This window comes from Lissotriton helveticus, chromosome 6, assembly GCF_964261635.1.
Source record: "Lissotriton helveticus chromosome 6, aLisHel1.1, whole genome shotgun sequence".
In the NCBI taxonomy this organism is placed as follows: domain Eukaryota; kingdom Metazoa; phylum Chordata; class Amphibia; order Caudata; family Salamandridae; genus Lissotriton; species Lissotriton helveticus.
Genome location: NC_136067.1, coordinates 808,247,066 through 808,260,341, shown reverse-complemented (window position 1 = coordinate 808,260,341; position 13,276 = coordinate 808,247,066). Strand labels below are relative to the sequence as shown.

General features: G+C 43.1%; 1 protein-coding gene across 2 annotated transcripts in view; it reads right to left on the bottom strand.

Annotated features, from left to right (window-relative positions):
• Window positions 1-13,276, bottom strand: part of ASCC3 (activating signal cointegrator 1 complex subunit 3) — a 2,002,173-nt gene that overhangs the window by 1,894,398 nt on the left and 94,499 nt on the right. For both annotated transcript variants that reach the window (XR_013596163.1, XM_078648375.1), the window contains exon 2: window positions 9,142-9,291. Coding sequence is in view for 1 of the 2 variants with exons in the window: in XM_078648375.1 (XP_078504501.1) it covers window positions 9,142-9,231 (90 nt within the window). In the remaining variant the exon portion in view is untranslated. The remainder of the gene's footprint in view (window positions 1-9,141; window positions 9,292-13,276) is intronic.

Below are 13,276 nucleotides of genomic sequence, written 5' to 3'. Positions count from 1 at the left end.
GTTGTTGTTTTCGCGAACCCCTAGTGCCCTCCAAAAGCCAATAAATGTTTTTGGGGAAATTCTGCCAGGATCGGGGCTTAGAGCTAAATACGTCCAAGACAAAGTTTATGTGCATGAATCCTTCTAAAGCATTTAAGGGCGTAATTACCTATAATGGGACTGCTCTGGAGCAGGTTGACGCTTTTACATATCTGGGCATTTCCATGCAGGCCAACATGAAATGGAAGACCCAGATAGATACTGCAGTTTTGAAGTTCCATCAGTTAGCAGGTGCTGTAGCACTCAAACACAAAACCTCACTAACAAAACCCATATCTCCAGCCCTAGAGATTTATAGTATGAAGGTGCTAAGTGCTTGTTTATATGGCTCAGAATTGTGGGGCTTTCCTAACTTGAAGGATTTGACCTTGGCTGAGAATAAGTTTCTACGCCGCCTGGTTGGTGCCCCACAGAGCACTCCAATTGTTCCTTTATTGTTTGAATTGGGAAGGAAAAAAATTGAGGACCTGGCTCGGCTGCGCCCATTATTATTCTGGAGGTGGCTTATGACGACGCCTGAGCTAGGCCACCATGCTTCTGCACTAATGGACATTATTAAGTGTGACCGTTTCCACACTATTGAATGGTGTAAAGAAATTCGGAGGCTATTGGCTATACTCCATCTTGATCACCTCTGGCCTAACGCAGATATAAATGCCTTTCCTCCCAAGGAGACCCTCAAAAAAATTTATTGGGATATGATATGGGAATCTACTTTGTGTTCTAATACAAATTCAAAGCTAACCTGTCGATTCCTAGAGATTAAATCAATTCCGTCATGTGAAGCATATTGGGACTTCATTACAAAGGTCATGGACAGGAAATTATATCTACAATTTAGAATTGGCACTTTGCCTCTTAATGTCTTCACTCAAAAGTGGTTACCGAATAAGTCCAACAAATGCCACCATTGTAAAGTTCTAGTAGAAGATGTACCGCACTTTTTGTTTGCCTGCCCTCTCTATGTTCGCCCAAGAAAAAGGTGGTTAAAACCAACGTGTCAGAATTTGGGAACACGCAGGTGTCTTGTGGCGCTTAGAATATTGGAATCTGACAGTTCCCCCCACCTTGCAATTGCAGTAGCAAAATTCCTAGGGTGGGCATGGATTATACGCACTTGCACCTTAGCAAACAGTGACCTTGAAATGTAATGTGATTTTTAAAGTTTCCCAAGTCAATTAATTAAGAAGTATGGATGTAAAAAGTTTTTAACTATGTGTCTTTTTAAATTGCTTAATATGAAGCGACAGCCTAACCAGTTTAATGTGTTTTTTATTATATGATTGTATCTTTAGCTTAGTATTTATTGCTGTATAGATAGGGTGTTCAATGCTTTTATGACAAGCTGTCGAAATAAAGCTTTTTGAATTGAATTGAGAAAGGAAACGGAGAAAGTAGTTGCCAGTAAATTGTATTGCCAAATCAACACTAATAAAATTCTGCAGAAGTATAATCATGTTTCAGACCATGTTGCAGGACAGACTGACCCGAGAGAACATGCATTATGCTATGCTAAAACAAGTAAAGGCAACCCCAACTTCCTAGTCCTCGATCTTGTATCAGCCTTCAACACCAGTGACCATCCAACCCTTGTAATCGTCCTGTAATGTTGTAAGGGCCCTGCAAACATGAATGGGTATATCGCTCTCTTTTTTCCAGATCAACTTTCCAAGATAAACACCTCCTCATTCAACTGGCTAACATTTTCTCCCAAGATGACCAATCATTTGCATGGAATTTGAGTGGTTCAAAAGTATGCAAACAGCACCTGAAGAACTCCTGAAGTAGTGATATCAACAAATCAAAACCCACACTGCCATCTTCCAAGTATGAATGTTATGTGCTTACCTGAAACTGAGTCCTACTAATTCTAAAGTGTTGGAGAAGTGGTGTCGAGATCTATGAAAAGACATGGTCTTGAGGTCATTAAATAAAGCACAGTTCATGTCACCAAGGTTTGGGTTGAGACAAGATTTGTGCTCCTGTGACATGCTGTTTTTGTGATTAGACCGACACATGTTTTAAAAACACATGTTCTAGTGGCACACACATTATTGTCTTTCGGCATGCAGTAAGTATCATGTGGTCATTGATTGTTGGGAAATCAATATTATTGTCCAATGGGCTCAGCTATTTATCCTAAACATGCTCAAAATTACAATGGGAAGATGATTAAGTTACTTACATCTCGCTAGTGGATAGGGCAGATTGCTCATCTTGTGAATCTCCCCAGGTGCCAGAATATATCCAGAAATATTTTTGCAGTTGCTCATGTGGGCTGGCAGGTGGTGCAAGACATGACAACACAGACCTCCATTTAGACAACACCCCTACATGCAGATGCCAGTTTACACCCGCTTGGATGAGGAGCATCACTGTCAAATTGAGAATGTCAACAGTGTGCACCATCTAATTAGGAATCCTAAAACCTCTTACCAGTCCACTTCACAAAATGGTGATTAAGGAGGGTGGTGAGGAATCTGCAGTGAGCATCCACCAGAAACGGCATTAAAAAAGGCAAGTAGCTTGTTCTCCCGACACACATTTGCAAGAGGAGAGTCTTCACATTGTGAATCAATACCCCTTCCAGGTGGTGGGCGTGAGGCACGGACTTTATAACAGGAAGTCCTGAATGAGCTAACTCTCAAAATGAGCCTCCCTGTGCAGCTGGGAATTGCATGTAGTTCTGTAGATTTCCATGCTGTGCATACTCATGCCATCTAGTGTTGGACTTGGATGTAGCAAGTTGTTCTTCAAAGACTTTTGAGTCACAAGGTCTTGGTGACTCCTCTTCTGAATATAGGTGTGCATGGTCACATACTCCACGGTTAGATTGTTTTTCACCCAAAGGGTATGCCAAGTATGGAGTAGTGTGTACAGAAAAGAAAAAGTTACTATGCAAGTAGAAAAAAGAATGAATTAAAAGGAAGATATCTGTACCAAACACTGGTTGTCTGGGAGGAGGGTGGGCACATGTGAATCTACAGCACTACATCCAACGAAACAGATGCTTACAGAATAGGTAACATATTCTATTTGTACCATGTTTGGCTGTAGATACACATGCTGTGTATAGACTGAGAAGCAGAACTCGCCTAAGCGGAGGCTAGCTAGTGGATGGTGCAGATGTCTGAAACAATGACCAACTCTAGCTTGCTCTCGACAAAATGTCCACAAAATAATGATTTGTGAAAGTGTGTGAGGTGGAGCATGTGGCAGCTTTATATATATATCTGCTATGGGTATATTCCCTAGAAAAGCCACAGCAGCACCCTGCTTGCAAGTGGAGTATGGTCTGGAGCAGGGCGTAGGGGTTCTTTCAGCTTTAGCATAACAGATCAGGATGGATTTAACAATCCACCTGGCAATCCCTGCCTCCAAAATGGTGTATACTTTATAAGGTTGAGAAAAAGCTAGAACAGCTGCTGTGTCTTACGAAAGGGTTTAACACTATCAATGTAATACATAAGAGCATGCTTAAAATCAAGAGTGTGAAGTGCTCTTTCGGTTACCGAGTCAGGTTGTGGAAAGAAGACTGGTAGTTCAATGGATTGGCTGAGGTGAAAGGAGAGACCACCTTAGGCATAAACTTTGGATTGGTTCTGACAACCACTTTGTCCTTGTGAACTTGGAAAAAAGGTTACTGAAGAGTGAGAGTATGCAATTCATGAATGTGTCTGAATGAGGTGAATGCGATGAGAAAGGAAACCTTCCAGAAGAACTGTAGAGGGCATGAATGCAAGGGCTCAAAAGGTGGCCCCATTAGTCTGGTGAGAACTATGCTAAGGTTTCACGTTGGGGCAGGGAGTACACTGAGTGCAAACACATCTAGATCTGGGGTGCACCACCTGTGGAACTAGGAGGCATGATTGTGGGTAGAGTTCCCTCTCATGGACTTCTTGCTGCATCCTACTGAGCAGGTCTGAAAAGTTATTATCCACTCCTAGAAGGTATTCTGCCAGGAGATGAACTCAGTGAGGGATGGCCCAATGCAAAATTTGTTGGAATATGTTAGACGAGTGGGGTAGGGCGGGGACTACCTTGCATTGAATTTTAAGGAGAAACACCTTGAGATCTAGTTGAATGGCTAACAGTCCAAGTAGCTGATGTGGAGACCACGGTGATGAGGTGGCCACAGACCCTGGACTGTTACGTTGTGTAGGAGTGCCCCAGCTGGCTAAATATGGTCTGTAGGATTAGAACAGGGTCTAGAAAGTTCCTGCTCTGCAACAAACTGTTACTGTTCCACCACTGCTGCATGTGATGGGGGCTAGCCCTTACCAACACAAGATGCCCAATGTGACCCTCTGCTTGTGACCATTAGCCAGAGAGGCACTCCTGAAGTGGATGCATATGAAGCAAGGCATGAGGCACTATAGCAATGCATGAGGTCATCATTCCTAGCAGGCCCATAACAGTGTGAACTGATAAGTGACCAATTGGCTGAAAGAAAGGCAGCAGCTGTTGTATTACTTGCACCCTCTAATGGCAGGGAAATGCTTTTCCCACTACGTACTTGAGGGCTGCTCCTGGAAAGGACTGGACCCAAGGTGGGACTTTTTAGTATTCACTGTAAACCCTAAGTTGTGAAGAAGAGAGATTGTGGCCCAGTGCGAAGCAGGCATTGGGGTTTGTTGCACTCTTAATCAGCCAGTCGTCAAGGCACAGGAACACATGGATTCCCTTCTTTCTTAGGTGAGCAAGCACCGCAGCTAAACACTTGCTGAAGTCCCTAGGAGCCATGGTGACTTCGAAGGGTAGCACTTTGAACTGGTAGTGTTGACCACTTACTATGAAGCAGATGTAACGTCGATGAGCTGGATGAATTGGCATGTGAAAGGAGGCGTCCTTCAAGTCAAGAATAACCATGAAATTGCCTTGATGTAGCAGAGGAATGAGGTCTCCTAGGGTGACCCTGTGAAAATACTCTGATAGGATGTATCTGTTGAGAAGACAGAGGTCGAGGATTGGCCTGGGGAATCCATCCTTGTTGGTGATGACAACGTATAGGGAATAGACGCCCTTGCTCTATGGCTTCTTTTGACATTAATGCCTGAAACTACTCTTGGAGGAGAATGAGATGTTTGGGGGTGCTGGTGCATGGGGGGTAGGGAGTTGTTTGGTGGAGTGGCAACAAGTTCTAGGCAGTAGTGCTCTATAAATCGATAGGAATGACTTGTCAGTATTGATCTCTTCCCAGCAGGGAAGAAATCCACGAAGTCTTGCCCAACATGTATTTTGAAATTAAGAGGGTGGGGGAAAACTGGGGACGTCACTGTTTGGGGGTGAAGGTTTCTTTATCAGGGGTGCCTCTGTCTCTACCCTTAGAGTTGTTGCCTCTAAAGGAGCTCCGTGTGAAGCCTTTGCAGTCATGTTGCTGATACACCTGCTGTATGGTTTGGTAGGAGTGGTGGGATCTGGAGAAGTGGGCTTTGAGCCTTTTCTCGAGTGCTGCCTGCAAAGGGAACCCCTGCCAGAGGGGGTCTGTAAGGCACAAATTGCCTTTGCGAAACTTCAAAAGGACCGGGATACTGCAAGCATTGTGTCAACTTGAGATGCTCCCCATCAAACAGCAGGTTGACAAAGTGCTGTTGCACCTCAGGCTTGGAACCGGAAACTCAGAGCCAGGAATGGCACTGTAAAATGATGGAAGTGTTGACTCCCCGTGCAGAGGTATCAGCAGCATCCAAAGCACATCTAATGTGGTTGGGATGGGGGGTGGGAGGAGTATAACCCCCTAAACAATCTGAAGGACCTACTAGTCTGGGAAACTTGCACAGGAGAACTAGTGGAGACCTCGCCTCTACCATTACCTCTGCTCTTGGAGCCATGAAAGGACAGGGCTAAATGTTGCTATCACCAGAGGCAACTCTCGTAGCCGGTACAAGAGCCCTCTAGCATCCACAGAATTTGTGATACTGCTGGTGGAAGTGGTGAGCGGAAAAGCCTCATTAAAGAGCATATCCATTACAGAAGGATGGAACATGGTACCCATAGCCAAGGTAACATAGTCCATAGTGTCCAGGCTGGACCTCAAAATGTGTCTGGTCTTGGGGGTCTTGGACAGTCTACACAAAGGAGCCAGGTCTTCCGGTAGGGTATTCAAAATCTTACTTCCAATATCATAGAGGGCATGGGCATAGCGGCCCAGAAGTCATATCTCATATAGCATTTAAGGACCATAATGACAGGCCAGCCAAAGGGAATACTTTCTTGCCCGTGCAGTCAACTTGCTTACATTTTCTTCCATTGGTGCCATTAAAAATGCATTCAGTTTGACATTACTAGTAGAGCCTTCAACAATAAGGCTCTCAGGATACTGCATCAGAAAGGAGTGACCACGAGGCCCTCCCCATGTCACCAAGCAATAGGGTGATTTTCTGGCGAGCCGAGCAAGGTCTGGAGAAAGTCACTGTGAAAGGCTCCTGCAGGGCATTATTGAATGGAAGCAATGGCTGCAAATGTTGGGCACATGTAGCACCAGCTCTGTCAAAAGACTGACTTTAGTCTGTATGGTAGTCAGCTGCAGATCCAAATTGTTTTCAGGGCTTGGGGAAGATTTTAGGGCGGGGGTAGTGTTTAGGGCTCAGGTGGGTCGTTTGTAGGGCTGGGGGGGGGGGGGGGTCAGGGTACTTTTTAGGGCTTAAAGGGTGGGGTATGTTTTAGGGCTAGGGGGATCAGGTTAGTTTTTAAGGTTCGGGGGCATCGGATTCATTTTTAGGGCTCGTGTGGGGTAGCTTTTAGGGCTTGGGAGGGTCGGGTCCTTTTTGGGGCTGGGTGGTTTTTAGGGCTCATGGGGGTCTGATTAGTTTTTAGAGCTTGAGGGGTGGGTAGTTTTTGGCGCTTGGGGGGTTCAGGGTACTTTTCAAAGCTCAAAGGGGTCAGGTCAGTACTTAGTACTCTGGCGTCCAGGACGTGTTTAGGGATCAGGTGTAAAAATTACCACTCATACCCCTTTACCAGACATGCCTTTACCACGAAATTGCGTGGTAAAGGCATGCTAGGTAAAGGAATGAATTGTTCAGACACATTCATGGTTAGCCCAGCGTTGTAGAGGCAGGCGTGGTTTAGCCAGGCAAGCCTCTATCATACAACCGTGCCAGAGACATATTTTTAAAATTTGCAGCAACATATACTTGATGCCCATAATCTGCTACAGGGCAGATGATGGCCCAGAAAGTTTAGGGCAAATTTCGCCCGGGACCACAATAGATTCCAAACTAGATCTCGATGCCAGGGTCAGCGCAGGTGGCCTTCTCATGGGAACCTGAGCAGCGCGCAAGCAAGGAGCCTTGCTTGCACTTTTTAGCATTTGGACCAAAAAATGGCAACTGGCAACAGGATCAGGAAAGGTCTAGCAATTTTCACAAAGCGTCCTGGGTTCGGCAATGCGAAGTTTGGCTGGCCACTCCCTACAGGCCTTTGGATGCATCAAGGACTGTTTACTGCAGGATTTGGAGAGGTATTTGTTGCAGAGGTACACATAATTCGAGTTCACAACAGGCATCTGCTTATGGCAAGTACAGAACAATTTGAACCCTATCATTTTATGGGGGAAGACCTCCGTACACACTATTGTTTTGTAGAGTCAGGAAAACTCGGTATAAGAAACAAAAAAGTTGGAGCCTCTATGTTGCAACGTGTCATCATGAACGAAGTTGAGAAGGAGGCCGATTTTGTTATCGACCAGCACACAGGAGCAATTACAGAAAGTTTTCTGGATCCATTCTGGTGCCTGCGAAGATTTTTTTTTTTACTAAATGTTTTTATTAGGGTTTTGTATTAAACCATAACACGAATATGAACAGCCCAAGCAATATCCGGTGCCGTAGAAGATTTATAAAGTGCTTCTCTAGAAATAGACCTCATGAAAGAAAAAAGTGATGAACTGGGTACCTGTCAATGGCCCATCCTGCTAAATTGATTTCATAATCTTTTCTGCAATTGCAGAAAGGACGGGTCACAAGCAATAGAGTAGCTTACAAAGTATTTAAAGCCATACAGTGTAATTTCCACACATGACCAGCAACAACGGTCTAGGACATCAAGAATATCTCACATTGATTAAAATATAAGTTGAAATGGCCAGATCTGCTTCCGCACAATGCTGGGACTGGTAATACATAATGCAAAATTCATACAAAACATACACACTCATGCTGCTATTTTACATATCATAATCCAGCTAGCTACTATATTTAGGATCGGTTCTAGAGCAGAAACTGTCTGTGAGCGGTCTAAACACCCTTGACAGTGCACCTATTCGAAAACAAGAAGCAAACACTGCCAGACTACCTCACCTAGACATTGTACTCCTAAACTGTGATTATACAGAGCAGACGGATTCGCATGTCATTGACAATAAATTGATAATCTGAATAAATGTCATCCCAATTTATGAATATAGTTTAAGCAAACAGATGGATCCATTACGATGGTGTCATTGTGATGTGCGCTAAATAAAACAAAGGTATTTAGACTGAGAAGTAAAATACAACCATACGTAAAACAAACGTACTCAAACAGGAGAAAGCAGGAAACTCCGTACACCTTCTATAAGGTTTGGTGTCCACAAGGGACAAACAACTGCAAACTGAATTAGCTATAAAAATGACCTTCCTGTAAAAAGAGAGGGGGACAAGTTGGGTGGAGTAATTCAAAGAAAATCTATAAATAATTGAATAATAACAGAAAACAATAACTTAAAAAACATTTTCTTGAAGACAGCTCAGTTAAAACTAAATGCCACTCCCTTGGGAGACGTTCTGGCAATCGCAAGTAAACGTATGGGAAGCACTTTGACAGTCGCGCTCTGCGTTTCCATCAGTGTGACGTGCTGGCATAGCACAGGTGTAAATCTGCCAGAATCTGGGATTATTCCCTGATGAGTAACTAACTCTAATTTGACCTTTTTAGCTTTCAGTTCCCACTTACTATAATTAAATGTCAGGAGCTATTGACCTCCTAGCTATCCCTCAACGCGTGCGCTCTGTCAGTACCCTCCCTGACAGGGCCCAAAAACCCTGTCCCGCTCCCTCCTTCACCAGCAATGACTCCTGCTCTCACTCATGGGATTGTTCTCATCTACAGGAAGCACCTCACCATCAGGTCGGCCGATTCTCCGCTGTAATCATCTTGTTTGGTGACATTTGAAAAGGAGCGCAGCGCTCCGGTAAGGCGCGGTAAAGCCATCTATTACTCATTCAGTGATCCATAGGATGAGAAATGAGGATCCACCACAGTTTGCAAGCCCTGAAAAACAAACAAATGGAACATCAGACATTTCTTTACATTACAATACGGTTATAGTTTACTAAAAGCAAAAAAATGAAAATTCATAGGGGAAAAACAATAAAGCGTACGCAATTTGGCCAAGAAAATGTCAGGGAAAACTACTCTGGATTCACCGAGTCTGCGACTGTTACAAATGAACTATGTCCATCAGAGCAATATTTTACAAGTTTTGCTTCTCGAATCGAAACTGTATTGATGGTTTATGGTTTACTAAGCCCTGCTCCCGAAGGACAGCTCATGAGAGTGTATTCAATCGCCTCTGTGGGCTTCTAATTCTCCACACTGCAAGTGCAGGAACTTTAATGAAGACAGATGACACAGAGAGACCGACTGAAGAGGTGCATCCAGAGCCAGGAAAAATACAAAGTAAAGAAATCATGCACTGTTCAGGCATTGCTCGAAAGAGCAGGTCTCAGACCTGCAGAGAACAAAGCACAAACATTCATGCAAATAAGGCTTAACAAAAGAACACAATTTGCTCAAAACGTTCTCCATGTAGGGATGTTGATGGTGATGAGATACTTAACAATACAAGTTTAATAAAAATAAATCAATGTTGGGCAAAAAAATGCAGTGATGCTACCCTTCCATGAACCTGGACGCCCCAAACCATAAAAGACCACTCTCAAATCATTGAAGGGATCACCTGCGCAGAAAAAAATCCTGTGTCTGGAAAAAGTGTGTAAGAGATAGTTGGCGAAGATATCAAGACATAAAGCAATGTATTGACATTGAGATTTTTCATAGCGCAAAACACTCTGTTCACTTACATCTGGTGTGGGACAAACTATAGGTGGAATGCACAAGAAAAACATATACACAGAGATGGACACATAATACACAACAAGATGCAGAAGGTGCAAATGCTGCAGTTAAATTTACATTGAAGTTCGTACTTCGATTAAGGGGGTCATAAGAGATGGGGATCAAGCATCAGCTCAAAATGACACTGAATACAACTTCTAGATAACAAAGGTAACAAAACTGAATCCAGAACCAGTAAATAATGCTCATAATTGGCCCTCACCTGATTTAAGGAGGGTAATGGAGAATAACTAGTGCTATTTACTGGCAGTAATGTTAGTAGCGGATGTATGGGGCATCTCTTCCATAACTCCTTCCCTTGTTCTTCCACAACCCCTTCCCTTGTGTCGCCACATAAAAGGGTCAGTGGTTTGCAGCGACAACTACAGCAGAGGGCCTTTACTGCTGATTGCGAACTGACTGGGTCCCATCTGTCACTTCTTCAGCATTCCAATGAAGCTGCGGAGTGTGCTGTTTGCAAATAATTCCCTGGCAATTTGGGGTGGGATTACAGTAATCTTTTTAAAATATATTTGTGGGAGAGGTTGTGTTTTTAGTAGTAATACATTTAAGTGAAACTGTGGAAGCCAAAAAAAAAACGGAAAAAGAAGTTTGAGGAGAAGTGGTAACAGCTGACACACACTAATCAGATTCCCCAATGTACAGTGATTATCTTGATCTACCGTTATTGTGAGCAGTCTCTATAGCAGAAACAGAGGATAATTGTGCTGCATAGTTTTCTTTTTTTAGAATGCATCATTTTTTCAGCTGATTACACGCTAACAAAATAGACTGCAGTGGACGAGAGTCTCAACAAAGAAGAATCTTGCTAAAACATTTTTTTTTTTTTAAGTGACAGTTTTACGAATAATTTAAAAGGCTTTTTTTACGTTATAGTGGATTTTAAAGCGATTAGAAAAATGTATCTCTCCTGGGATTTACTACAAATCCTTAAGATAAATTAAATGAGGGATTTTTGAAGGAAATTCACACAATTCATCCTCAGCCTCTTCAGATAAACATCCGACATTCTGAATAAAAGATATAATTACACCACTAGAAGTTTGTCGGTTCGTTCTACAGAGATAGACTGCATCCTCATAACAAAGAGCTACTAAAGAACTCGAGAGGGAGCATCCTGAGGACAGAACAACGCCCGCAATTCCCTTGGACGTCATATTGCTGGAGTAGTTGTTTGATGTACTGCTTTTTATAGAGAGGTGAAATCTGACATTTTAAAAGTAGAAGAGGAGTTCTGCGAGTTTAGTCATGTACTTGTACTTTTAAACGGCTAAAAGTTATTGAACAGAGGAGATTAATCACTTTTGTCTAATATCCCCTTTCTGCACCCATTTCAGAAGGATGTCCATCCTCTTTATCATCCTTAATTTTAAATACCTGAAAGGAGACATCATTTGGAAGAAAAAAGAAATTAACGTTTCACCTGTCAATTATAATTCAGTGGAATAGATATTTTAGAGCTGCAGAAAATGATTCCACATCAGGACGCAGAGGCGAGGATTATGCATTGTTTTCCTCTTTGTGCCACTCAGCAGCAAAAAACAAACATTGCATCAAACTAAATATCAGAGGGAAAAAACAGGAAATTAGACCGAAAAAAAATATATATATATATCAATCACTCTTCATACAACCAATAGCCTAAAACGGACAAAAAACCCAGAGGATTATGAGCACTTTGTCTTTCTTCGCCGATCAGGAGTCAGAAGTGTTTTTCTTCCTGTTCTCTTTACCCTGTCACTTGTTTTCCCTACTTGTTCATTCAGAGTGGTCTCAATTTAATGATGTAAGAATTAGTAGTATATGTTTGCCTTCACTCCAACTAGGTGCGCTCACAGTGTGATTTTGGAGCGACGCAACCTTACTGAGCAATGCAGAAGAGGCAGTTGATTCTGCTTTCAGCAGGCTGGACTTGGGCTCTTGGTACCTTGCAGTTGTGTACAGCGGCAAAGTCCCTCCAGTGCATGGAAGAGGGAAATGGGATTCAGGTCGCACCAGTCTTTCATGTTGAAGCGGGAGTGCTGAGCAGACACACCGAGTTTGGGGATTCAACACACAACCTCTGCCTTAGAACAGTTGTTCCTTTCACCACTTCTGGAGATGGTGTTTTGAAGTTGCCTCTGCCGCAATGACAAAGTTAGCCATTCTCGGATTGGAAACTTCACCCAGCCCTCTTAATTATGCCCACTGGTGGTCAGTACATTATTTTTAGAATGAGAGTACTACACTCCTGAGGGACCCAAGGGCATTTCAATCCATTGGATCATTTTTCTAGGCAGCTTAAGTATAACCTGATTATGTAATAATGTCCTGGGGCAGGTACTGTCCAGTTTTGATCTTTCAGATATAGTGAAGGAAGTACAGCCTTTCTTCACTAGAGGCAAGAGCTTCTCTGAAGCCTGAGACTTCATTGCGAAGAGCCCATCCCTCAGAGTGAAGAATACATTGGCCCAGGAACTCCTAAACTTCATGGAATAGCAGACCTAGTGGACACTCGCATTCCAAGAAAAAAAGGGACCCTTTGGCATATGACTGCTCTACATGATGGCAAGAGGCTGGTCTTGTAAAATTTGACAATTAGTGTCTTATTCCCTCTGTCTGGAAAGCTGCAAGCTCTGGTTTAACGAGTAGCCCTGTGGCCTACATGCATACTCTGTTTGGGATTTCTGAGATCCATTTTGTAGAAGAGAACACGCAACAGGGAGTTTTCAGATGATTCTGAGACAGAGTAAGAACCAGTACAGACAATGAGGGCCCATGACGTGCACAAACACTCTGAGCATCAAAAAGGAGTAGTCGATAAAGGGGAAGACACAATGTTTAACCGGGATTATATTCAGCAGAACTGGCCGTTTTATCAGGCCCCAGTGGATGACCTGGCAAATTATGTGCAAAATAGATTATGCAAGCCTCTAGACAATGACTTTATGGGCCACACTAGAATGCCTCAGTATTTCACTGGATGACCAGGTGGAGAAGACACTTGGCATTGAAATAAAGGATTGAAAAAGGGGATCAATCAGTCCTGGAAGTCCTGACTGTTCTGAGACGGCAATGCTTTCAGGTAGCTACATTACAAACAAAATCCTTTCAGGGTGGGACAACAGATTATATGTTT